The 26,250-nt window shown below is 40.8% G+C and overlaps 5 protein-coding genes across 5 annotated transcripts; all 5 read left to right on the forward strand.

Moving 5' to 3' along the window:
* The first annotated feature begins 12,032 nt into the window (after nt 1-12,032).
* Nucleotides 12,033-13,913, forward strand: LOC107040829. Its single transcript, XM_015261090.1, has one exon. It carries the CDS (start codon nt 12,033-12,035, stop codon nt 13,911-13,913), a length of 1,881 nt encoding a protein of 626 aa, XP_015116576.1.
* Nucleotides 13,914-13,925: 12 nt separating this feature from the next.
* Nucleotides 13,926-14,855, forward strand: LOC107040830. Its single transcript, XM_015261091.1, has one exon. It carries the CDS (start codon nt 13,926-13,928, stop codon nt 14,853-14,855), a length of 930 nt encoding a protein of 309 aa, XP_015116577.1.
* An 89-nt stretch (nt 14,856-14,944) lies between these two features.
* LOC107040831 lies at nt 14,945-15,637 on the forward strand. Its single transcript, XM_015261093.1, has one exon. It carries the CDS (start codon nt 14,945-14,947, stop codon nt 15,635-15,637), a length of 693 nt encoding a protein of 230 aa, XP_015116579.1.
* A 1,724-nt stretch (nt 15,638-17,361) lies between these two features.
* LOC107040832 lies at nt 17,362-18,607 on the forward strand. The gene is made up of 2 exons (XM_015261094.1): nt 17,362-17,944; nt 18,033-18,607. The coding sequence occupies exons 1-2, from the start codon at nt 17,362-17,364 to the stop codon at nt 18,605-18,607; spliced, it is 1,158 nt and encodes a 385-aa protein (XP_015116580.1).
* Nucleotides 18,608-19,513: 906 nt separating this feature from the next.
* Nucleotides 19,514-22,562, forward strand: LOC107040833 (zinc finger BED domain-containing protein 1-like). The gene is made up of 5 exons (XM_015261095.1): nt 19,514-19,532; nt 20,059-20,289; nt 20,394-20,505; nt 20,626-20,696; nt 21,028-22,562. Exons 1-5 carry the CDS (start codon nt 19,514-19,516, stop codon nt 22,560-22,562), a joined length of 1,968 nt encoding a protein of 655 aa, XP_015116581.1.
* The last annotated feature ends 3,688 nt before the right edge of the window (nt 22,563-26,250 follow it).

A 26,250-nucleotide genomic window follows, 5' to 3' on the forward strand; every position in this document is an offset into this window, starting at 1 on the left:
CAAAAAAAAAAGATTTATGACCTTTTGCACTTAACTCTTGCTGTGATGACTCATTCTTTTTATCTCAGGAATGTCACACTTTCTCTTTTCAGGTATAAAAAAATGATTTATGACATTTTGCACTTGACCCTTGTGATGATGACTCATTCTTCTTATCTCAGGTACGATCTCTAAAATGTTAAAAGGTTTAGGAGTCGCGACTTAAACCGCGAATTAAAGCCGCGGATTAAAAGCGCGAATTAAAACCGTGAATCAAAACCAGGAATTGAAGCCGCAAATTAAAACCGCGAATTAAAGCGCGAATTAAAACCGCGAATTAAAACCGCGAATTAAAACCGCGAATTCTAACCGCGAATTAAAACCGCGAATTCTAACCGCGAATTAAAACCGCGAATTAATTAATCCCACCAAAGCGCGAATTAAAACCGTGGATCAAAATCAGGACTGAANCTTTTGCACTTAACCCTTGCGATGATGACTCATTCTTATCTCAGGTACAATCTCTAAAATGTTAAAAGGTTTAGGAGTCGCGACTTGCACCGCGAATTAAAGCCGCGGATTAAAAGCGCGAATTAAAACCGTGAATCAAAACCAGGAATTGAAGCCGCAAATTAAAACCGCGAATTAAAGCGCGAATTAAAACCGCGAATTAAAACCGCGAATTCTATCCGCGAATTAAAACCGCGAATTCTAACCGCGAATTAAAGTCGCGAATTAATTAATCCCACCAAAGCGCGAATTAAAACCGTGGATCAAAACCAGGAATTGAAACCGCAAATTAAAACCGCGAATTAAAGCGCGAATTAAAACCGCGAATTCTAACCGCGAATTAAAACCGCGAATTCTAACCGCGAATTAAAACCGCGAATTAATTAATCCCACCAAAGCGCGAATTAAAACCGTGGATCAAAATCAGGACTGAAAACCGCGAATTAAAATCGGGGCTGAAAACCGTGAATTAAAGCCGTGACTTGATTAATCCCACCACCCACTCGCGGGGGCTTCTCCCATACTTCTTGCACCCAGAATCGACGAAATGGAAAATCCGCGAATTAAAACCGCGAATCAAAACCGCGAATTAATTAATCCCACCCCACCACCCACTCGCGGGGCCCTCTTCCACAAGTCTCCAGCGCTCGCCCCAGAAACGTTGATCCAGAACCGGCCCTATACATCTACTGATATCGGTTTCATTGCGTAATCTCACTTAGGAGCGGAGGAATGAATTTTCAAAAGCGTGGAGTAACCCCGAACGGTTCCCAAGCGTCGAGTGAGCCCGGAGGGGCTCCCCCGATTGGAAAATTTATTTCTCCCCCCCTAATTGAGAGAAAAGAATGAAACCAATGCCGATCGATCGAGAATTACCTTCTGAAAAAATGACAGCGATTTCATTCCTCAATCTCAAGTAGGAGCGGAGGAATGAATTTTCGAAAGCGCGGAGAAACCCCGAACGGCTCTTCGACGTCGAGTGAGCCCGGACGGGCTCCCCTGATTGGAAGATTCATTTCTCTCCCCCCCCCCTAATTGCGAAGAGGGAATGAAAGCAACATCTATCGATCGAGAATAATATTCTCAATAAATGACAGTGGTTTCATTCCTTAATTACTATTAGGAGAGGAGGAATGAATTTTCAAATCACGCAGTAACTCCGAACAAGTTCTTCTCATTCAAAAATTAATTTCTCCCCTCCCTAATTGAGATGAAGGAATGAAACCAAAACCCACCGATTGAGAATGATATTTTTAATAAATGACATCGGTTTCATTTATTAATCTTAGTTAGGAGTGGAGGAATGAATTTTCAAAAGCGTGGAGTAAACCTGAACGGTTCTCCGGCGTCGAGTGAGCCCGGAGGGGTTCCCCCGATTGGAAAATTCATTTTCCCCCCCTAATTGAGATGAAAGAATGAAATCGGTGCCGATCGTTCGAGAATTAAATTCTCAATAAATGACAGCGGCTTTATTCCTTAATCTCAAGTAGGAGCGGAGGAATGTATTTTCAAATCCGCGGAGAAACCCCGAACGACTCTCCGATGTCGAGTGAGCCCGCAGGGGCTCCCCTGATTGGAAAATGCATTTCCCCCCGCCCCCCCCCTAATTGCGAAGAAGGAATAAAAGCAACATCTATCGATTGAGAATAATATTCTCAAACAATGACAGTAGTTCCATTTCTTAATCTCTTTTGGGGGGGGATGAATTTTCCAATCGGGGGAGCCCCTCCGAGCTCACTCGACGTCGGAGAGCCGTTCGGGGTTTCTCAGCGCTTTTGAAAATCCATTCCTCCGCTCCTAACTTAGATTAAGCAATGAAACCGATGTCATTTATTCAAAATACAATTCTCGATGGGTAGGCTTTAGTTTCATTTCTTCATGTCAATTAGGGGGGGGGAATGAATTTTCCAATCGGGGGAGAACCCCTTCCGGACTCACTCGACGTCTGAGAGCCGTTCGGGGTTTCTCCGCGTTTTTGAAAATTCGTTCCTCCGCTCCCAACTGAGATTAAGAAATGAAACCGATGTCATTTATAGAAAATACAATTCTCGATCGGTAGGCTTTGGTTTCATTCTTTCATCTCAATCAGGGAGGGGAGAAATTAATTTTTGAATGACAAGAACTTGTCCGGAGTTACTGCGCGCTTTGAAAATTCATTTCTCCTCTCCTAAGAGAGATTAGGGAATGAAACCGCTGTCATTTATTGAAAATTTAATTCTCTATTGATCGGCATCGGTTTCATCCCTTCATCTCAATTAGGGGGGGAGAAATGAATTTTTCAATCGGGAGAGCCCCTTCGGGCGCACTTGACGTCGGAAAGCCGTTCGGGGTTTCTCCGCGCTTTTGAAAATTCATTCCTCCGTTCCTAACTGAGATTAAGAAATGAAACCGATGTCATTTATTAAAAATATAATTCTCAATCGGCAGGCTTTGGCTTCATTACTTCATCTCAATTAGGGAGGGGAGCAATTAATTTTTGAGTGAGAAGAACTTGTTCGGAGTTACTGCGCGTTTTGAAAATTCATTCCTCCTCTCCTAATAGAGATTAAGAAATGAAACCACTGTCATTTATTGAGAATATTATTCTCGATCAATACATGTTGCTTTCATTCCCTCTTCGCAATTAGGGGGGGGGGAGAAATGAATCTTCCAATCAGGAGAGCCCCTCCGGACTCACTCGACGCCGGAGAGCCATTCGGGGTTTCTCCGCGCTTTCGAAAATTCATTCCTCCGCTCCTACTTGAGATTAAGAAATGAAATCGCTGTCATTTTTTCAGAATTTAACTCTCGATCGATCGACATCAGTTTCATTCCTTTCTCTCAATTAGGGTGGGAGAAATGAATTTTCCAATCGGGGGAGCCCCTCCGGGCTCACTCGACGCTGGGGAACCGTTCGGGGTTACTCCGCGCTTTTGAAAATTTATTCCTCCGCTACTAAGTGAGATGACAAAATGAAACCGATATCATTTATTAAAAATGCAATTGTCAATCTGTAGACTTTGGTTTCATTCCTTCGTCTCAATTATGGAGGGGAGAAATTAATTTTTGAATGAGAAGAACATGTCCGGAGTTACTGCACGCTTTAAAAATTCATTCCTCCTTTCCTAATAGAGATTAAGCAATGAAACCGCTGTAATTTATTGAGAATATAATTCTCCGTCGATAGATATTGCTTTCATTCTTTCAACGTAATTAGGGGGGGGAGAAATGAATTTTCCAATCGGAGGAGCCCCTCCGGAGAGCCGTTCCTGGTTACTCCGCGCTTTTGAAAATTCATTCCTCCCTTAAATTCATCCCCTCCCCTTACACCTCCCCCCTCTCGCATCTTCGGCAGAGATTCGGTAGACATTCGGCAATCGACAAGGATTTTATCAGTAAGCACTAGTTCTAGGGTCAAACAGAAGGGCCGGGAACACCTTATTCGAGAGTCAAATGATTATAAGGGTCAACCAAGAGGGTTGACACAAATAATCTCGGGGATCAGAAGAGATCTCTAAAGAAAATAACTATGAGTATCAAATGATAATGGGGGTTGATCAGGAGAAAAAAGCAAGGCAATTATCATAGACAAATGAGATGGGATGTCCAACCCTAATGGCCGATTGACCCTCAAACAAATTGAAGGGTGGGTCTATGATGAGAAAAATATTCTCCCAATTCGTCTAAGTTGGGTTCGGTTGGCCTTATCTGGGCCTAATGAGAGTCAGATGAGGTATACCCTATTCGGCATGCGTAACAATACACGAGGCTCGCGCCGAATTCGGTGAAGCCGGATGAGGTATGCCTTATCTGGGCCTTATGAGGGCCAGATGGGGTATACCCTATTCGGCATGCGTAACAATACACGAGGCTCGCGCCGAATTCGGTGAAGCCGGATGAGGTATGCCTTATCTGGGCCTTATGAGGGCCATATGGGGTATACCCTGTTCGGCATGCCTAACGAAAAACGAGACTCGCGCCGAATTCAGCAGAGGTTAGATCCGGCATGCTGTACATAAATTCGAGTAGGGTACTTGAGTAGGATAGGATAGAATTTCCCGAAGATTCCAAAAAGCTTCATTGTTCTTCGTGCATGAAAAATGGGGATCTTCGGGAAACTCCTTGCGATCGCAAGACTTTTACCGATTTATTTTTCTCCATGTGACGTCCGTATAGAAGATCAAAAAATCAAGTTAACATTTGGATAAATGGAGTGGAGAGAAAAACGTGAATATCTCGGAAATTAGATGGGACAAAATGGGCCCTCNATTTTTGAATGAGAAGAACTTGTCCGGAGTTACTGCACGCTTTGAAAATTCATTCCTCCTCTCCTAATAAAGATTAAGCAATGAAACCGCTGTAATTTATTGAGAATATAATTCTCCGTCGATAGATATTGCTTTCATTCTTTCAACGTAATTAGGGGGGGGAGAAATGAATTTTCCAATCGGAGGAGCCCCTCCGGAGAGCCGTTCCTGGTTACTCCGCGCTTTTGAAAATTCATTCCTCCCTTAAATTCATCCCCTCCCCTTACACCTCCCCCCTCTCGCATCTTCGGCAGAGATTCGGTAGACATTCGGCAATCGACAAGGATTTTATCAGTAAGCACTAGTTCTAGGGTCAAACAGAAGGGCCGGGAACACCTTATTCGAGAGTCAAATGATTATAAGGGTCAACCAAGAGGGTTGACACAAATAATCTCGGGGATCAGAAGAGATCTCTAAAGAAAATAACTATGAGTATCAAATGATAATGGGGGTTGATCAGGAGAAAAAAGCAAGGCAATTATCATAGACAAATGAGATGGGATGTCCAACCCTAATGGCCGATTGACCCTCAAACAAATTGAAGGGTGGGTCTATGATGAGAAAAATATTCTCCCAATTCGTCTAAGTTGGGTTCGGTTGGCCTTATCTGGGCCTAATGAGAGTCAGATGAGGTATACCCTATTCGGCATGCGTAACAATACACGAGGCTCGCGCCGAATTCGGTGAAGCCGGATGAGGTATGCCTTATCTGGGCCTTATGAGGGCCATATGGGGTATACCCTGTTCGGCATGCCTAACGAAAAACGAGACTCGCGCCGAATTCAGCAGAGGTTAGATCCGGCATGCTGTACATAAATTCGAGTAGGGTACTTGAGTAGGATAGGATAGAATTTCCCGAAGATTTCAAAAAGCTTCATTGTTCTTCGTGCATGAAAAATGGGGATCTTCGGGAAACTCCTTGCGATCGCAAGACTTTTACCGATTTATTTTTCTCCATGTGACGTCCGTATAGAAGATCAAAAAATCAAGTTAACATTTGGATAAATGGAGTGGAGAGAAAAACGTGAATATCTCGGAAATTAGATGGGACAAAATGGGCCCTCTTCACGTGGACGTACACATATAATTGGACTGAAATTTATAGGAATTTTTAATTTGCAATGACGAAATTCCTTGAAATTTCCGTATTACGGCAACGCGATAAAAATTCCCAATAAGTGTTCCCGGAATTTCCGCGAAAATATTACTGAAACCTACAGTAATCCGCGAAAGTATTACTGAAACCTACAGACATCATTCCTGAATTCAAGACTTTCCTTTGATTTTCAGGATCATGTCACTGGATATTTTTTTACAAAATTACTCAATTTTAACATTGCTTGCTCATTGCATTTCAGAAATGCAGCTGCCTAAAAAAGACACATCGATTCCTAGGAACGTTTTTTTTCTCGTTAAATACAGACAATAGAGAAATGTCAGAGTGGAATTCCCTGATTTTTTTTCACTCTCGATTAATTTTTTAAAGATTCAAATTGATACTTGATTCATTCACATCGTTTCATTCCATCGGGAGATATTGTCGATTGGAGACAATTTTTTATGGTCACTGAAGGAGGCAAACCGTTCATCTAAATCTCGCAATAATCTGCGAAAAATCTTCTTCATTAATCTATTATTATTGAATTAATCTCATTGTGTAGATCGCTGGAGAACAACGAAAACCTTCCAACCGTTCAAACGAGTTGGAATGTTTTCTCTCTCCTTCTTCTCCATTTTCTCTCTCACTCGCACTCGTTATGTTTGGCGGAGGATGGGCACGTGCCAACGCGACGGAGACGACAATGAGTGGGAGCGAGCGCGATACATATTCCTTTCTCACTCAGGGGAGGAATAAATATATATAATCGAACATTACTATATAGTAAAAAAAAAAACAAAATCTGCACAATTATTCAATAGAATCACTGGAAAACTACAGAGTTTTCCAGCGACAGCGCTGGGATTTTCTATGAATTTTTTGACGTACGTGTCAATAATAAATATGTGTAGAAAAAAATCATGAAAGAATTTTTTTCCGCGAAAATTTTTAAGGACTCGGGGAGAAAACCCTTCTTTTTCTCCCAAAGCCCCCGTTATTGAGATAAATAGAAATGTTCCAAAGTGCAATTATTGGTGGAGAGAAACTCTACAGATGTTTGGAATAATCCAGTGCTCTTCAATTCTTATCTACGGAGGTTTTTTCTTTAACCCTAGTCTGGTCACCTGACGGGAAAATGCCACTTTAGTCACCTTCGCGTGAAAGTGCTGCCATGTTATTTAGGCTCCAGCGTTACCGAATCCACTCTACACTTCCCGGGCGCGCTTAGCGAGTTCCCAGCAACGTCGCGCAACAGGCAATTTCATTTAACACGGGAAAAAATTGTTCATCTGTTGGAAAAAAAAAATTTTCTCCCAGAATTAAGGATACAATATTGAAAAAAAAATACTAGAATTTTCGAGATACTTCAATTGACAAATTCAATTTTTCTCAAATTTTTTCGGTCAATCAGTCGATGGCAAGGTGAATAAAACGACGTGTTGCGGCAATTCTCTCGCATGGTGACCAGTCTAGGGTTAATAATTGAAGAAGTATGTAGAACAAAAATTACATAGACCACGGCTTTTGGAACTCATAGTAATCTCACTTGGAATTCGTAAATTCATTCTTTCTAAATGTAATTATCTTAGTAATAACACCGACATCCGAGAGGATACATCAAGAACCCTTTTTCGATGAAAAATCCTCCCAGAAACATGAGAGTCTTTCCCATGTTTACTCCGAAAATCTCTCAGTAGTAAAATATATGTAATGTGTACATAATTAATAGCGCTATCATTTTTAATCCTAAAACTGCACATTTATTCTTCGATCCTCATTAGTTGCACATCTAGGTCAACTAGCATGTATGTAAAAATTCAATAGAAAAAGCTAGCGATGTCGCTAGACAACTCTAATGGATTTCTATAGAACTTTCTACAAGTTGTTGGTGTTCAAAATGTTCAATAGAAAATTTTCTACAGAATTTTCTTGGCTCGAATTTTCAAAGTTTTTCTTCATTCAATTCGTCTTTTAGCCCTTTAAGTAAAACAAACAAAAAAAGCGTAGAAAATTTAAGCCAAATGAATTATATAGAGAGTATTTCAATGGAATGGCCTAGTGTTTTTATATTGGATTGATTCATGCGTAAGGCCCACAATTTTCTGTAAAATATCCCGGCTTCTATTTTTCCGATAGAGTGTCTTTTTCTAACGCATTATGGTTCATATATCGACTGATAAAATGCATGCACGCATAAAATAATTTCATAGAAAAACCCCGTTTTCTCTAAGAAATTCTATTGGAAAATTCTATTTGTTTATTGCGCCATTTCTATAGAAGTTCCTGTAACTTTATCATATCATTTTGTTAACAGATAGTTGATAGAAATTCGTCTGCCTGAATTTTTATGTCTTTTCCGCTGTTTTCTTTTTTTATCAGTTTCTGATATCACTTCTGAGAAAAAAAAATTAGAAAGTCCATACCCAAAAATTTTCATAGAGAAAATCCTATCAGAATAAATTATGTACAGAAATCAACATCTATAACAATTTTTCGGTAAACAAATATCTATTAAAAACGCATGGGGAAGTTGAATGGTATTTGATTGAATATTGCGGAAAAAAGAAAAACCCTTTTTCAATAGAATTCTAATAAAATTCCAATAGAATTCTGATAAAGTTCCAGAAGAGATGCAATAGAACTTTTCAGAGAAAGCACTAGGTTTTTCCATTATTAATTTTTTTTTGTGTGTGTAGTTATTCAATTGTCTAATAGCAGTTCAACGAGTTGCATTGTCACTAAAAAAAACATTTTTCTGCAGAATTTGAAATATTTTATTCTTTTACTAAGACATTAGACGAGATGGAATAATTTTTGAAGGATTAAGATCTAACGCTGAGAGTAGAATCGGGGGATTTCTTCAAAATAGATAGTTATTTCGCCGTAGCAACAATTCCGTAGAAAAAATATTCGGGCCGGGTTTCAGGTAAATACACGAAAAAGAAAAAGACTTTTAGCTCATTAGATTCTGCATTCATTATACAATTGATTATAATATGTTCGATTTTACATTCCTGACAATTATTACAAAATGCGAGGAGCTACTGTATTGAGAACCCACTTCCGGTTATCGACGAATTTATACTCGGGCCCTACCATACCAACAGTTCCGTACGCTCCATCGTAGTCCATGCGCCACCACTACGAATTTTGCTGTTGAACACTTTACAGTGGCCCTGCTGATCTCCCCTATAATCGCTGGCTTTTCTCAACAAAAAGCCGCTTTTTCCACCGCTTTTTCGAAGCTGCGATTTTCCGCCGCGAGGGGGCGACACGATACTAAATGACACGAAGTAATGACTTTGCGAACGCATTATGCGCAAATGCCCCTCCATCTGTACTTTTTCATTTTGGAGCAGCTATAATTTATATTGGAGTAAAATGTTAATAATTCACTTCAATACATGTTACAAATGAGATAAATACTTGACCAATCAATTAGTGAAGAGAATTGACTGCTTATCGACCACTGAGAGTTGATATTGATGCTGCTAAATATCTCGGCTTCGATTTTTGGTATCGGAGCGAAAGTGGAATTTTACACAGCCATCGTATAAAATCCTTGCTAACCCTGTTATTATTTTCATTAATAAAAGCCAACAAATAAATCCTATGAACCAATTGAACCTGTAGTATTTATTGAACACCGAGTCCGGCAAATTCTCCAGTGGATTTGAGGTACTTCTAATTGCTCTACGTCGCGCATTGAATAATCTATGTAAGCCCCGTTGAGGATCCTCGGCTTCTTCATCATCACGGTTATTTTGGTTTAAATTTTCATAAAGTTGATTTATCATAGCTCTCCCAAATGCCAAAAAAATCTGACAGATTTAAGGTTAAAATGCGTTCACAAAGTCATCAATTCGTGTCATTTAGTTTCGTGTCATCCCCTCGCGGCAGAAAATCGTAGCTTCGAAAAAGCTGCGGAAAAAGCGGCTTTTTGTTAAGAATAGCCCCTATATTCTCCAGGGTCCAAAATATGAATTACAAATGAAAGTTTAGCGCGTAGCTATGATATATTTTGGGAATCGGCATATATTCGTTTAGGCCATTTGATCCCTGTGGCTTGACTCATCGGTTGAAACCCACCAAATTATCCTTTATGAGTTTTGCGATGATCTCCTATAATTTATACTAATAGTTTCCTATAATGTTTAAATTATTTTACAGAAAAAATAAATTATACATTATAGGAAATCAATACCATTTTTTTCATTCCTAGCGGTGTTGCTTTCATATTTTTATACACAACAGTATTCAAGAAAATTTTGCTATCTCTCTCAGATTCCGAGATATTTGTCAGGAAATGATGAGGTGAAGTTAACTTAGTTCGGAGCATTGTAATAAAAATTTCCATTATATTTCCAGAATACGTCAATTCTACGATTCCTAATGTCCATCTATCAAAAAATTTTAATCGATCCAGAAAATGGTGAAGTGAGCGTCCGAAAAAATTACAGGTTATAAAGTTCATAGAGATTTTTCTGTAATTTTTATGGAATTTTCAGAATAAATGTTCGAAATATACTAATATTTTGGAGGAGTGATTTATTTAAGGTTTAAATAGTATGTTTTAGTACAGGGTATCCAACGGGATGTTGCTGAAACTCAACGCCTCCTTTTATCCCTTATCGGTCAGGTAGAGACTCTGTAGTTAGTAATCTTATACGCAGATTATGGCAGATTTATTCACACCACTATCCAAGTAGGGATTTGAGCTCCACTGTTAACAATTGATCTAGGGAGTTTTGAGTTCTAGTAATTTTGTTTTCTGACGTTTGAGAGTCTGTCTAGTTTCCACGCGCATTTCGCGCCTTTAGTCAGTATTTTCCAAGATGGCTGCACGACATGTGCCAAAGATTTGTACGCTACTTGATTATATGAATAAATATATTAATAAACGTTGAAACTGAGTAAAAAGTTGTGACGACCTGGTCGTCAGCTGATTATTAAAATAATTTCTTTAATAAATCATTTAAATATTTTGGAGTCTTGAGTCTGTCGGGGGCTTCCCCCTTGAGGTAAAATCAAGGAGGGACCATGGAGATCGATTACGGTTGAAGCCTATGGGGAATTTCACCGCGTGTTTTCTTGCTCTGAGGATCCCCATTGTTATCACCCTGGAGAAATAACTCTTCAGGGTTAGGAGGATGGCAATGAGTATGCATGCAGGAGGATCTGAGTCGGAGGTCGAGGTGGTATTCCTCGAGGAGGAGGATACCCCTGAACATCAGGATGGAGATCGCAGTCCCGAACGCCAGGAGTCGGAACCGAGGGCAGTGCTCTGGTCACGCAGTTCCGAGAAATTCGTAGAGTCGCTGTCACCGTCAAGATCGTCCGAAGGCGCTGAGTTTGCACGTCGCTTCGGAAAGCCGAGAGTCGCCGGAGAAAGCCGAAGACCATGAACGTGCCGGTCTGAGCACGTTGTCTCGAGAGACTCACCCGGCAGATGCCAAGCGGAACAGACCATCAGATCCAGAGTACCAGTCACAGTCACAGAATTTACAGTCTCAGTTATAAAATTTGTTTGTTTACATTTAACAGTCACCGTCAGCGTTAATGTCGTAGTCATTGTCAAGAAATTTATTTAGTTCAGATAAAATTAACAGTCACAGTCCAATAATTGTCAGTAGAGTCAGTTGGTCAGCGCTTCACGTCAGAAGAAAGGTCAGAGCTGAATAATTTTATGTAATACGTCGAGTCAATTTCTATTATTCTTGAAAATCAATTGAAGTTACTTTTGTGTTTTGGGTTTACGAGCTATTGGCTGGCGTTATTGATCCCTGAATCGAGCAAAGAAATATCATTATAATTTAGTTTGTCATTTTTAATATTTTCTATATATTAGTTGAATAAATATTGTTTATTTTTGTCGTGATTCGGGTGTTGTGTGTTATTGATTCGAAGTAGTGTGTGCGTAAGGGGTTTCGTCCCCCTTCCCCCTTGAGATATTCCCGCAGTAAGCTGATCGGAGTTTGTTGGTTCTCCATGATTAAATAAAAACTAACTGGCGCCCTAACAGGTCATTCATTCATAATAATTCCAGGTAATAATTTATACGTCAAAATTGGAGTCGATCGTCACAAAGTGTTTTAAAAATATCCCAGCTGAGGCCTACTATCACATTTTGGCGACCGTGACAGGACATTTCGGATAAAATGGCCCCATCCCTGGAAAAGTATAAGAAGTTACGCAAGGCTATACGCCAGTCATTCACATGCACCCACACATCGACACTAAACGAGGTGCAGGCAGAGCAACCTAACATCGCAGTTGTGAAAGTCAGCTTTGCCCTCTTCCGAGATAAATGTAGTGAGCTCGATGAATACAATGCGAAAATTATTCAAGAGATGCAAGAGAACGAACAGATTACGGACGAGGAGTTGAATAGGGAGCTCGAAAAACAAGATGAGTACAAAATGAAGTATCGTCAGTTGAAGTTTGCAGTCCAAGAACTCGTCGAACCTCCAACCCCTCCCCAATCCGTACCCAACGTTCAAACAGAAGCTCCTCGAGTCATTCATACTGTACAAGACGACAGGCGGTATAATGTCCCGAAAATTCAGCCTCCCAAATTCGATGGTGAACTCAAGAATTATCTCCAGTGGTGGGGTTTATTGAAGCCAATCCATGAAGGCACAAAGATTCTCAAAGAGCAGAAATTCACAGATCTGGTACAGGGCATGGTGGAAGGTTCCAGAGCTGCAGAATTAATCAAAAGTTGCCCACCCACACCCGAGAATTATGAGAATTCTGTAGCGAGTCTACGTAATTATTTTGGTAAAAAGGAATTACTGGTTGAAGCGTATGTACGAGAGCTTTTAAAACTTGTCCTTCACAACACAGGAAATAATACAGAGGTTAGGAAGTTGTCAAGTACCTACCATCAACTCAAGACACAATTAAGGGCCCTGGAGACTTTGGGAGTTACCACAGACATGTGCGCAGCTATGTTATATCCATTAGTCGAGTCTTCACTGCCAGAGGAGCGTCTACGTGCTCGGCAACGTCACTCCTCCATACTACAGATACCAGACGCAAAAGAGAGACTCAACAGATTCATGGACTCCTTGGAGGCTGAGGTAGAAGCAGACCAGAGGATCGACATGGCCAGGCAGGGATTTGGTATTTCTCCACCAACTAACAGTGAGAGTACGGACCAGAAGAGCAAGAAGAAACCAAAGGGTGAGTACAAGCCTATACCAACAGCTGCTGACCTCCTCACCACGAAAGATTCTACATCAGCTGTGTGTGTCTTCTGTGATGAAAACCACAATAGTGCTGCTTGTGAAAAGGCCAGGAGAATGACACTTGCTGAAAGGACAACGATAGTGAAATCGAAGAACGCCTGCTTCAATTGCCTCAAGATCAACCACAGTTACAAGACATGCAGATTCAAGGAAAATTGTGGTTGGTGTGGGCGACGACACGTCCTGCTAATGTGTCGAGACAAAGAAGTCACTAGCATACCTGGGGATAAGTCCAAAGTCGAGACGAAGGAGCTCAATCTCGCAAATTTTTCCTCAGATCCAGAGGTCTTTTTGCAGACATTACGTGTTAAGATCACCAATGGAAAGAAAGAGCAGGTGGTGAGAGCAATATCAATATCAATCATAGACACTGGATCACATCCGTCGTATGTTCTAGCCTCTACAGCACAGTCAATGAATTACGAGAACTTGGAGAGCAAAACAATGACTCATTCGCTCTTCGGCGGATCTCGTACTCAGCCCCAACAGCACAACACCTACAAAATTCACCTGAGAAGTCTCGACGATAGTTTTGCTTGCAATTTTGTGGCGTATGATCAAGCAACTATCTGCCACAAGATACCCAGAATAAACAGTGGTCCATGGGTTGAAGAATTGCGTAGTAAATCAGTGACATTGAGTGACGTAGGAGAAGATCCCCTCCCTATTGCTCTTCTGATCGGTGCTGATGTAGCTGGAAAGTTGTATACAGGCGAAGTGTTGGATCTCCAGTCTGGCCTCACAGCAGTTGGCACTCTCCTGAGTTGGACACTCCTGGGAAAGACCTAGCAACACACAGAAATGACTGACCCAGCGTTGTTGACTATCTCCATGTTTTCTCGAGAAGCCAACGTGTCAGATCTGTGGACTCTTGATGTCCTGGGAATCACAGACCCAGTTGAACAGAAAACCAAGGAAATAAATCAACGAGAAGTTCTTGACAAATTCCTCCAAACTACGATTGTCAACGAAGAAGGACGGTATGAGACACTGCTGCCCTGGAAGGAGACACATCCACCCTTGACAGACAACCGATACATGGCCGAAAAGAGACTGACAAAGGTATTGAATGGGTTGGAGTCCAAAGATCTTCTCTCAGACTATCAGGAAGTTTTTGACAACTGGTTGGAAGAAGGAATAATTGAGAAAGTCCCTAATCATGAGCTAGCAAAGGACGGCTATTACCTTCCTCATCGACCTGTCATAAAAGAGAATAGCACCACGAGAATTCGTCCAGTTTTCGATGCATCAGCGAAAACTAAACTTGGACCTTCGTTGAATGATTGTCTAGGGACAGGGCCAAATCTAATTGAACTCATTCCTCACTTGCTAATGAGATTTCGAGAAAGAAGAATAGGGGTGATTGCTGCTATTCGCAAGGCATTTCTTCAGATCAGCATCAAGGCTGAAGATCGAGACAACTTGAGGTTCTTGTGGAAAGAATCCCCAGAGCAGAGTGAGTACCAGGTGTTCCGTCATCGAAGAGTAGTGTTTGGTATCTCCAGTAGCCTATTCGTACTAGGGGCCACCCTAGACCTACACCTGGACACAGGAATTGTCAATCAAGATAGCGAGAGAGATGGGGAGCTTCTCCGCCAGTTGAAGCAATCCTTCTACGTAGACAATTGCATAACCAGCGTGGACTCCCTACAGTGTGCAGAGAAATTCCAAGAAGTGGCTACCAGGACCCTCAAAGCAGGTGGCTTTGACTTTGTGACTTTGAGTCGGTAAGAGAAGTTCTTGACAAATTCCTCCAAACTACGATTGTCAACGAAGAAGGACGGTATGAGACACATCCACCCTTGACAGACAACCGATACATGGCCGAAAAGAGACTGACAAAGGTGTTGAATGGGTTGGAGTCCAAAGATCTTCTCTCAGACTATCAGGAAGTTTTTGACAACTGGTTGGAAGGAGGAATAATTGAGAAAGTCCCTAATCATGAGCTAGCAAAGGACGGCTATTACCTTCCTCACCGACCTGTTATAAAAGAGAACAGCACCACGAGAATTCGTCCAGTTTTCGATGCATCAGCGAAAACTAAACTTGGACCTCCGTTGAATGATTGTCTAGGGACAGGGCCAAATCTAATTGAACTCATTCCTCACTTGCTAATGAGATTTCGAGAAAGAAGAATAGGGGTGATTGCTGCTATTCGCAAGGCATTTCTTCAGATCAGCATCAAGGCTGAAGATCGAGACAACTTGAGGTTCTTGTGGAAAGAATCCCCAGAGCAGAGTGAGTACCAGGTGTTCCGTCATCGAAGAGTAGTGTTTGGTATCTCCAGTAGCCTATTCGTACTAGGGGCCACCCTAGACCTACACCTGGACACAGGAATTGTCAATCAAGATAGCGAGAGAGATGGGGAGCTTCTCCGCCAGTTGAAGCAATCCTTCTACGTAGACAATTGCATAACCAGCGTGGACTCCCTACAGTGTGCAGAGAAATTCCAAGAAGTGGCTACCAGGACCCTCAAAGCAGGTGGCTTTGACTTTGTGACTTTGAGTCGGTAAGAGAAGTTCTTGACAAATTCCTCCAAACTACGATTGTCAACGAAGAAGGACGGTATGAGACACATCCACCCTTGACAGACAACCGATACATGGCCGAAAAGAGACTGACAAAGGTGTTGAATGGGTTGGAGTCCAAAGATCTTCTCTCAGACTATCAGGAAGTTTTTGACAACTGGTTGGAAGGAGGAATAATTGAGAAAGTCCCTAATCATGAGCTAGCAAAGGACGGCTATTACCTTCCTCACCGACCTGTTATAAAAGAGAACAGCACCACGAGAATTCGTCCAGTTTTCGATGCATCAGCGAAAACTAAACTTGGACCTCCGTTGAATGATTGTCTAGGGACAGTGCCAAATCTAATTGAACTCATTCCTCACTTGCTAATGAGATTTCGAGAAAGAAGAATAGGGGTGATTGCTGATATTCGCAAGGCATTTCTTCAGATCAGCATCAGGGCTGAAGATCGAGAAAACTTGAGGTTCTTGTGGAAAGAATCCCCAGAGCAGAGTGAGTACCAGGTGTTCCGTCATCGAAGAGTAGTGTTTGGTGTCTCCAGTAGCCTATTCGTACTAGGGGCCACCCTAGACCTACACCTGGACACAGGAATTGTCAATCAAGATAGCGAGAGTGATGGGGAGCTTCTCCGCCAGTTGAAGCAATCCTTCTACGTAGACAATTGCATAACCAGCGTGGACTCCCTACAGTGTGCTGAGAAATTCCAAGAAGTGGCTACCAGGACCCTCAAAGCAGGTGGCTTTGACTTATGCAATTGTGAACACTCTGGTATGAGTGGAGTGAAAGCAGAGTCCTCCGTATTGGGTCTACGATAGAATTGGGTCAATGACACCCTGTTATTAGTCTACACCGTCCTCCAAGAAGAGCAACCAGAGTTGGTGACGAAGAGAATAATCCTCTCCACTGCACAGAAGCTGTTCGATCCGTTAGGTATGATCTGTCCAGTACTAATTTATCCCAAATTATTGTTGCAGAGGCTTTGGGATAAGCAATTAGGTTGGGACACAGAGGTCGATGTTGATACGAGAGATTCCTTCGCTTCTTGGAAGGAACAGCTCAACTGCCTCAGAGAACTGTCTATTCCACGGTGGATTTTCGGTGCGGGGATAGCTGAAGCCTCAATCTCTCTGCACGCATTCGTAGATGCAAGCAATACGGCTTATGCCTCAGTCATTTATGCGAGAGTGGAATTACATGACGAGGTTGACGTCCAGGTCGTGATTGCTAAGTCCAGAGTAGCACCGAAAGACCCAACAACAATACCACGGCTTGAATTGTTGGGAGCAACGGTGGGAGCACGTCTCATGGATTCGGTGGTCTCTGCTCTCACTGATAAACAATCAGAGTTATACTATTGGACTGATTCCTCAACGGTTCTTGCATGGATCCAGCGTGACAAACCATGGGCCACATTCGTATGGAACAAAGGACGTCTAAGTGTTTCAGAGATAGCTAAGGCTGAGCAAGTTGCCCTGAGAGTGACACAATCACAGTGTTTTGATGGAGAGGGAGACCACCGGCTGTCAGGTATGATAGTGTTGAAGGACGAGATGGGTCTCCTCCGTCTGAAAACACCTGTCACATATAGAGAAGACTCCTTGGGGTTACGTTGTCCAATCGTCCTGGACCAGCATCACTAATGGGTATTAGTTGAGAAATTGATTCATGTCTATCACCTGACTCTACATCATGGATCGATTGATGTTGTGATGAATAAACTGAGGGAACAGTTCTGCATTCTGTCGAGTAGAAGTGTGGTGCAATCTGTCGTAAGAAAGTGTGTCATTTGTCGACGTTTCACTGCAAAAAGACTCGAACCCAATCCCATACCTTTGCCTGAGAACAGAGTAGGAGATGCTGCTGCTTTTGAAGTAACTGGTGTGGACCTAGCAGGGCCTCTTTTCTTGACAGAAGGTGAGAAGAGCTGGGTGGTATTATTCACGTGTGCTGTATACAGTGCAATACATCTAGAGCTAGTGAAATCCCTGTCAACCGATGCATTTCTTGAAGCCCTGAGGAGATTTATTGCACGAAGAGGAAGTCCTGTTACTATTTATTGTGACAATGGGACGAATTTTGTGGGGGCATTCAATGCCTTACGTGGACTGGACTGGGACGCGATTGTGAAGCAAGAGGTCTCCAGTCGAATAGAATGCAGGTTCAGCCCTCCTCTTGCAGCATGGTGGAGAGGATGGTGGGAGAGACTCGTATGTATGGTCAAGGAATTGTTGAGAAGAACACTGGGAAAAGCCTGTCTGGCGTACGAAGAACTCTCCACAACTCTTTGTGACTGTGAAGCCGTTATTAACGCTCGCCCTCTGACCTACCTGGTTGAGGACACACAACAAGTGATTCCCTTGTCCCCTGATGTTTTTACGAGATCTGAGGGAATATAGTGTACCTGATTTGGATAAAGTGGACACCACAGCATTGAATAAGCGAGTCAAATACAGACAACGATTGCGACAAGAATTGAGACAACGTTTCCGTGTGGAGTATTTGGGACAATTGACTCGAGCAAAGGGTCCAAAGGCACCGGCAGTGCCGGTGGCTGAGGGAGATTTGGTTTTCGTTGGGAACGACAACAAGAAGAGAGTGGACTGGCCCATGGGGCGTGTCGTCCAATTATTCCCAGGAAAAGATGGTGAGGTACGAGTTGTGAAGGTCAAAACAGGGGATAGGTACATGGTACGTCCAGTTCAGAGACTCTACCCGGTGGAAATGTCACCAGTTGAGGCTGTCCACTTCATTGCTGATCGAACCTCGCTCGCAGCTGCGAGAAACAAGGTCAAGACATATGGGGGATCAACCCCACATGATCCTGTCGGTTTGTCTACTGTGGAGAAGGAGCTTGGAGATTCTGATCTCCTGACTGAGTATCAGCCAAAGGAGAACGTCGAGATCACGACTAGGCGTGGTCGTGTTGTGCACAAACCCAAGAGACTTCTAGATTGAGAAAAGTCTATTTTTGATACTAAATGTTTTTTTTTTATTCATCATTAGTTTTTTGCCTTTTTGTTTTTTTGAGTCAAGTCCTTCTGACATGAACTCAAGGTGGGAGATTGTTAACAATTGATCTAGGGAGTTTTGAGTTCTAATAATTTTGTTTACTGACGTTTGAGAGTCTGTCTAGTTCCCACGCGCATTTCGCGCCTTTAGTCAGTATTTTCCAAGATGGCTGCACGACATGTGTCAAAGATTTGTACGCTACTTAATGATATGAATAAATATATTAATAAACGTTAAAACTGAGTAAAAAGTGTTTTAAAAATATCTCAGCTGAGGCCTACTATCACATCCACAATGAGTGATCTCACAACTGAAGAAAAGGTATATCTTATCAAGTGCTTCTATTCTAGACGCGAAGTGTATGTCAACGCATATAGAGGGTTCCGTACCAAATATGGAACGCATAGAGCTTCTAGTGAAAACTAAGGATGGGCGATGTTTATCGATTAATCGAAAACATCGATGTTTTTTGTAAAAAAATCGATGTTTTTTATTCGATGTTTTCAACTTCCGATTAATCGATAATCGATATTTTTTTCCAACCATTGATGTTTGTTATTCTTGCGAATATGTTTTGTTCATGTGAGAATAGATGAAAAATTAAGAATTCCTAAAAAAAAAAAGTGAAAACAGGTGAGTATTAAAAATGCGTAACGTAACGTTTAATTTCAAATTCACTGCCGCCAATTACTGAAAACGACTGGCAATGGTAACTGTGGTAACACTGCAATTCCAAGATCTCCGGAATGAGCCGGTGCCCGGTGCAGCGTGCAAGATTCATTTGCATAAAGTGACTTACTGACTTGACTCAAGTCATTATCGTTGAAATCAAAACAACTCAATTATCACACCATGGAGTGTGTGAGGGCTGGTAAGTCGTTGATATTCTGAGGAACTCAAGAAGAAACTGAACGTTTCAATTAACGTTTCGTTTCATCTACCGGGGAACCTAACCTAGAAATATCTCCAACAGCTCCACCACTGAATGTTTTCATTTCCAGGAGGATCTTCTGAGAGAGTATTCTCTGTTTTCATCGTGTTGAATTAAGGAGAGCCATACGAGGTCGCAAAAATGGATTTGCTCATAATTTAATAGTAAAAAAAGGAAAAAAAATTATTTGAAATTTTTTCACAAACGATAAGCAGGAGGCGGAGAAGGTTTATGTGGAACGAATCGGGACAGGAGAAATTCCTCTGGATGATAGTGGAAGAATCGACAATCTCCGCATGAGTACTGATGGAGGCATAAACTTGTGAGTTGAATGGTGTTTATTTTATTTGATCATCATCTTGGAAATAAGGACTCTCATTCTAAATGAAGGTCATTATTTTCAAGAAAATGTATTAAAACTTCAAAAATATGTCAATTTTTAGTCGTGAACTGTGTAATTACACAGTTCAGAACTTAGAAGATGAAGAGGTTGGATTAGTTCCCACGCAAACAGGTCCTTTTCGTACATCCCAGAACAACTTATCTGAAGGGGTCTCTGTATCAAGCAACCCACCCACTGAACCTCCTGACAACTTCAGTAATACTAAACAGCAAAGTTCAAAAATGTCGAAGGATTATAAAACGAAACTTCAACAATTGAAATGTGCTAGTGATGACAGCGATCCAGTCAAACGATGTATGTAGTAGTCTATTTGTATTTTGCTCAACTGTTTTGAGCAACAATTATCATCATTAATATTCATGATTTATACACGAGAATCTAAAACAATTCTTACATAGCTAATACTACCAAGAGACCTGATGAGAAATTCACTTCTGCATCCACTTCTACAGCCAGCTTTGGAGATTGTCCAGCACCTTCATCTTCCTACAAATATGGAATTCGAAAAGGGTATTCCTATAATTAATTTTGCGGATTTAGACTTAATAGTTTTGGTTGCGTTTCTCCAAATCCAACCGAGATATAGTTTTTTGCTAATTTACTCATAAGTTTTGTGGTTTCTTCATTTAGGAAACAACCCAGTATCGTTTGGCAGCATTTCGAAAGAAACGATGCATCAAGTGCAACATGTAAGCACTGTGGTAAAAAATATAGCACGATGGGAATACGACTAATATGAGGCAGCATCTCCAATCAATACATTGGCAATATGTACCACCCCCTATTCTCAAGAAACGTAAAGGCGGTCCATTTCCTGATGACCCTGAAGAGCAGCCCTCGACGAAAAGACGTAAATCTTCGACTGAAAGTAATCCCCCCACGATCACGAATACATTTTCACAAATAATGCAACATACAGGTTTGTAATTTAACTTTTTTGTATTCTTCGATCTTCTATATGGACTATTGACACTATTTATTTTATTTTTATTTATTTTCCTTCATTCATATTTTTGTATTCCTTTATTTCAGAAGGTGGAGATGCCACCAACAGAATCACGATGGTTCTGCTATTTTTACTATGTGTCGCAAAGTTGCCGCTTTCTTTCGTGGAAAATGCAGCTTTTAAACTGTTTATGAAGGTGGTGGCTCCTCTTTACACATTACCAAGCAGAAAGACAATTACTACGAAAATGCAAACTCGTTACGAGATGTTGAAGCAGGCTTTCAAGCAGGTTCTGGCAGAAGTTGGATCATACACACTGACATGTGACAATTGGACCGATGTAAGCAATAAAAGCTATCTAGGGGTAACAATACATTGGTTGTCATCGAATCTGAAGATGAGATCTGGGAGTTTAGGAGTCATACCTCTCAGTAGTAATCATACTATACCCTATCTTCTTGAAAACCTGCTGAAAGTCATCGAAGATTTTGGCTTGGACTTGAATAAAATCTCGGCAGTTGTGAGTGATAGTGCTGCAAATATTAAAGGTGCAGTGAAAGAACTCATTGGATCTCTACGACAACTGGCATGTTTTGCTCATATTATATCACATTTGATACCAAAAACGTTGGCATCATTTGATCAGTTGAAGGAAATCATCAGTAAAGTGAAGCACATCGTTGCTCTCACCAGACATAGTACAGTAGCAACTGATGAACTCCTCCGCCTGCAACAACGCGATGGAAAGGTACCTCTCAAATTTATAATGGACGTCCCCACGAGATGGAACTATACGTTGACCATGATAAGAAGATTTTTGGAACTCGAGGAATATGTGTATCCAGTAATGATGAAGTGTAAAAATACACCAAATATGTTGACTAGAGAAGAGATCCTCATCCTGAACGATCTTGTTCGTCTAATGGAACCTGTCGAAAATGCCATTGGAATTATCAGTGGTAGCACCTATGCCACTGCCACTTTGGTGATTCCGCTGATTCGTGAAATGTTCAATAGCATCGCCAGGGCTTCTCCTGGTACCAAATTAGGAAAGGAGTTTCAGACAGCACTTACTCAACGTCTAGATGAGGCAGTCGGAAAATATGAGTTCCATGAAGTATTGGGAAAAGCGACTGTATTGGATCCACGATTTAAGAAAATACCGTTCACGAAGCCCCTGGCGGCTGCAAATCATCTCGAAAGTATTGATAAAATGCTGAAAGAAAGCTTAAAGGAGAACGATGGTGATAAGAGAGAAAAGTCAACGGAGGAGGAGGTCCCGAAAGACGTGCTAGGTATCTGGGACTTACATGATGAATTGGTGAAACGTCAAGTTCCTGAAGAAGAGGAGGGAGGTTATCACTCAGAGTTACGCCAGTTTTTGAAGCTCCCAGTGATCTCTCGCCATGATCATCCTTTCGAGTATTGGGAGAAATTGAAACCAGCGTATCCCACGCTCTACTCCATAGCAATAAAATGGCTGAGCATTATCACAACCTCAGTCCCCTCTGAAAGACTTTTCTCCAAGGCTGGTAAAATTAAGGACGATGATCGCTCGAGGTTAACTGGTGAGAATTTGAATAAGCTGCTCTTCCTAGGTAGTCTAACGCGCGAAGAATAGGGTATCTAAGGGTGGAACTGAAAATTAAGATTATTGGAGTTTTACTGAGTCTGATGTTGATATGTTGAAAATTTTCAATATATGGCTGTGAAATGAAGTGACTAGGGTAGACATTTAAGGTTTCAATACCAAAGTACTTGAATTTTTATAGTCTAAGCATGCAGTACTGATATTTCTATGAAACTACTCCACTTAGTGAAACTATCTGTTTTCATCCACGTTTCCCAGCGATAGAAAAAATTCGCGCACAGTATTTTTATATATGTTATGTCATACAAGATTTTACAGACTCGAGGAATTTGTTCTTGCAGATAGCATCCAATGTATCCTCGTTATGTTCAGCTCGACTCGTTATGTTGAGCTCAACTCGTTATGTTCAGAATAGTATAAGAGAACCAGTTGTATTTTTTTCTGGATATTTGAAATATCCAAAACTGCATCTGTCTGTACGTAAATGTAATACTATAAACTGACGTATTATTAAACTATCGATCCATAATCTCCTTTTCTCACATTTAATTATCTCAAAATCTCTGCAATGCCTCAAAAACTAATGTCAAATATGTTTCCAGAAATTTCAGGGAGATCCAATGGAGTTCAGCATCAGATATGGAAAGCTGATTATTCATATTGGATCAAACACAGTAGCACAAAGGATGTGAAATGGAACAATAATTGGTTGTCCAGTTCTTTTTAATAAAGATTTTTTTTCTGAATAAACAATTTATTTGTAGGAATTACGAGAAAAACATCAATTATTTCAATAATCGATATTTTTTTCTTTTTAATCGATTGTCAACATCGTTTGTTTCATAAACATCGATGGTTTGATAATCGATTTTTATTTTCACAATCGCCCATCCCTAGTGAAAACACTCTTAAAAGGTATGAAAACGAAAATTAACCTCAATTATACATAGTGTCTATTTTGTGTCAACATTATCATCCTCCTAAAACGTGCTATTCTTACAGAGTAATTGGCAATTTCGTACAGTATGGGACACTTGGAGACCGGAGGCATGATGCTCCAGGTCCGTGATATATGGTAACGACGGAAGAAACAGTAGCCAGAGTGGAGGAGTATTTTAAGAAAAATCCAGAGACTTCGATCAGAAAAGCAGCTTTAGCACTGGGAATTGGCAAATCTTCACTGTATCAGATTGTGCAAAAGTTTTTGAAACTGCGTCCGTACAAAATAACTACCCATCAATTATTAAGCGGCAGTGCAATGGAAGAAAGTGTGAAATTTTGCATGAGAAATTCATGAAGATCAGATTATTTTCTCCGACGAAGCACATTTCTGGTTGAATGGGTACGCCAATGAACAGAATTCTCATTTTTGGTGGTCAGAAAAACCAAACATTGTATTAGCGAAGCCTCTCCATGCAGAAAAGGTGACTGCGTGCGCAGCTCTGTCAGTGAAGCGTATATACCTGCAGTTTTTTGAATCTACTGTTACTGAAGGGAGGTATAAAGAGCTGTTGGAGAAGAAGTTGTTCCCCTTTGCACGTAAACGGGGGCTGATAAAGAATTTTCATTTTATGCAAGACGGGGCGACGCCACACCGTACGAGAGAAGTTTTCGAGGCTATCCACCAGGTCTATGGGAATCGTGTCATAGGCTTGGGATAACCCAAATTCGCTCAAGGAGGAATGGAATGGCTCCCCTACTCCCCGGACTTGAACCCATGTGACTTTTTCTTGTGGGGATACATTAAAGATCACTGTTATGCAAGAAAGCCCGCAACGAAGGAAGAGTTGGTTAACGCCATCAGAAAAGTGGTTAATGGTATTCCGCCTGAAACTTTGAAGGATATTTTGTACAGTTTTCGAAAAAGGATTGATTGTTGTTCCAATAGCGATGGTGGACACTTCGAAACTATGTGTCATTAAAATGGCTAATTATTTGAATCGAAATATTAGTACCTAAGTATCACCCATTATCATCGAAGAATCCATGAATAAAAACTGCCATGTTTCCTCTATTATTAGCCGTTTTACTTTTTCCATTATCTCTATAAAGTGAGAAATGATGGCTGCTTAGTTTCAGCAACATCCCATTGGACACCCTGTACTAAACTGTGAGAAACGTCTCTGGCGAGTATGGGGTCCAGTCGAACGTGTGTTGCGCAATCATACGGGGTAGAAAAATTCTCGACGGACGATTATTGAATTCTCATATTTGCAAATATCTCAGAGGATCAGATTCGGAAAAAAATGTCAAAAGACATCCTTTGCGGCGGAGTCAATTCTGTACGAGTTACGAGTCCATCAACATTTCTCTGTTATATAAATTTTTTATCGCACTGTCCGTAAAACGCCGGACACATCAAAATAGAATGGATAAATAGAGATAGAAATAGAAATAGCTATTCTTAATAGCTATTTCCAGTTGTTGAATTTAAGTTAGACATAATTTTTGTGAATATCTCTTCAAAGAAACAATTTACTGATATGACTTTTACTAATTGTAATGCATGGATCAACTCGCGAATTAGGATTGAAAGATTGACATCAAAGTACCAGATTTTCGGTCATTCTGAGTATCGGTTCAAGTATTAAGATAATTGACAATACAAATACCAACTTCATTCAGTATTGTGACTTGTTTCAATACTTCAATCGATACCCAGAATAAAACTTTCTGGGATACATAACTTGACTCGTGAATTGATACTTGGATTGAAATTGAGAAAGTATATTGTTAAGTAACGAATCAAGTATCAAAATATACTGTCAATCATGTATCACAGGAAGTTTATTTATTCTGCACGTCGATTCGAACTAATATTAATATTCGCATTGTTACGTATTCCAGGTGATTCTGTGTATCGATTCAAGTATCGAAATAAGTAATAATGCTAATATCAATTTCGGTTTGAATCGATGCGCAGAATGAAACTGCCATCGCTATCTGTTTCAATACTTGAATCAATATGCAGACTAAAACTTCCTGTGATACATGAGTGTAAATATTTTTGATACTCGAATTTTTACTTAAAAACATACTTTCTCAATCTCAATCTAAGTATATTGATACTGAATTAACGCGTTCAGTAATGTATCATAGGCAGTTTTTTCCGCGTCCAAGTTCAAGTATCCAAACAAATATGGATGGACTAACGAGTCACATTCAGCATCTCATTCGTTAGCGAAATTGATATTTCCATTGTTGCTTATTTCAATACTTGAATTGATGTACAGAATGACCTGAAATCTGGCACTTATCGCTATATTTTCTATTCAGCGACGTTTTCTTCTCTGCGGATGTAAATATTAATTCACGAGCTTATTTTTGTATCACCGGAGGATTTATTTTGCGTATCGATTCGAATATCGAAACAGGTAACGTTATTAATATTTTCGTAAGTTGTAAGGAATTCTGGGGAAATTCCTTAGGGACATCAAGATCCACAGAACGTCAGGAATAAAATCGATGCGTGAGTACGTAAGGAGGTCCCTTAGAATCGCGAATTAATTCGGAGCAGTTTTCGAGTTTTGTTTGTCGAGTCGTCCAACAACACGTGGCGTATCGGCCACAAGTGAGTTTGCACTCGGTTTTTTGGTGATGGGTTTTTCAGGTGATTATGCGTCTTTTTCCTCATTTCGGATTGTCACGAATGTTTAAATTAGTTGCATTGTTTATTGTGTGCCGTCTCTCTCATGCGGGAACGGAGCTAAACGATTTT

Source organism: Diachasma alloeum, unplaced genomic scaffold (assembly GCF_001412515.2).
Source record: "Diachasma alloeum isolate Michigan unplaced genomic scaffold, Dall2.0 Dall_scaffold_00344, whole genome shotgun sequence".
NCBI lineage: Eukaryota > Metazoa > Arthropoda > Insecta > Hymenoptera > Braconidae > Diachasma > Diachasma alloeum.

Excerpts from the sequence above, each read along its gene's own strand:
- LOC107040829 (XM_015261090.1), top strand. The coding sequence starts at position 12,033 with ATGGCCCCATCCCTGGAAAAGTATAAGAAGTTACGCAAGGCTATACGC.
- LOC107040830 (XM_015261091.1), top strand. The coding sequence starts at position 13,926 with ATGACTGACCCAGCGTTGTTGACTATCTCCATGTTTTCTCGAGAAGCC.
- LOC107040831 (XM_015261093.1), top strand. The coding sequence starts at position 14,945 with ATGGCCGAAAAGAGACTGACAAAGGTGTTGAATGGGTTGGAGTCCAAA.
- LOC107040832 (XM_015261094.1), top strand. The coding sequence starts at position 17,362 with ATGAATAAACTGAGGGAACAGTTCTGCATTCTGTCGAGTAGAAGTGTG. Across the intron at positions 17,945-18,032 it reads CTCCACAACTCTTTGTGACT|ATCTGAGGGAATATAGTGTA; the intron begins GTGAAGCCGTTA and ends TGTTTTTACGAG.
- LOC107040833 (XM_015261095.1), top strand. Across the intron at positions 20,290-20,393 it reads CAGCGATCCAGTCAAACGAT|CTAATACTACCAAGAGACCT; the intron begins GTATGTAGTAGT and ends ATTCTTACATAG. Across the intron at positions 20,506-20,625 it reads AAATATGGAATTCGAAAAGG|GAAACAACCCAGTATCGTTT; the intron begins GTATTCCTATAA and ends TTCTTCATTTAG.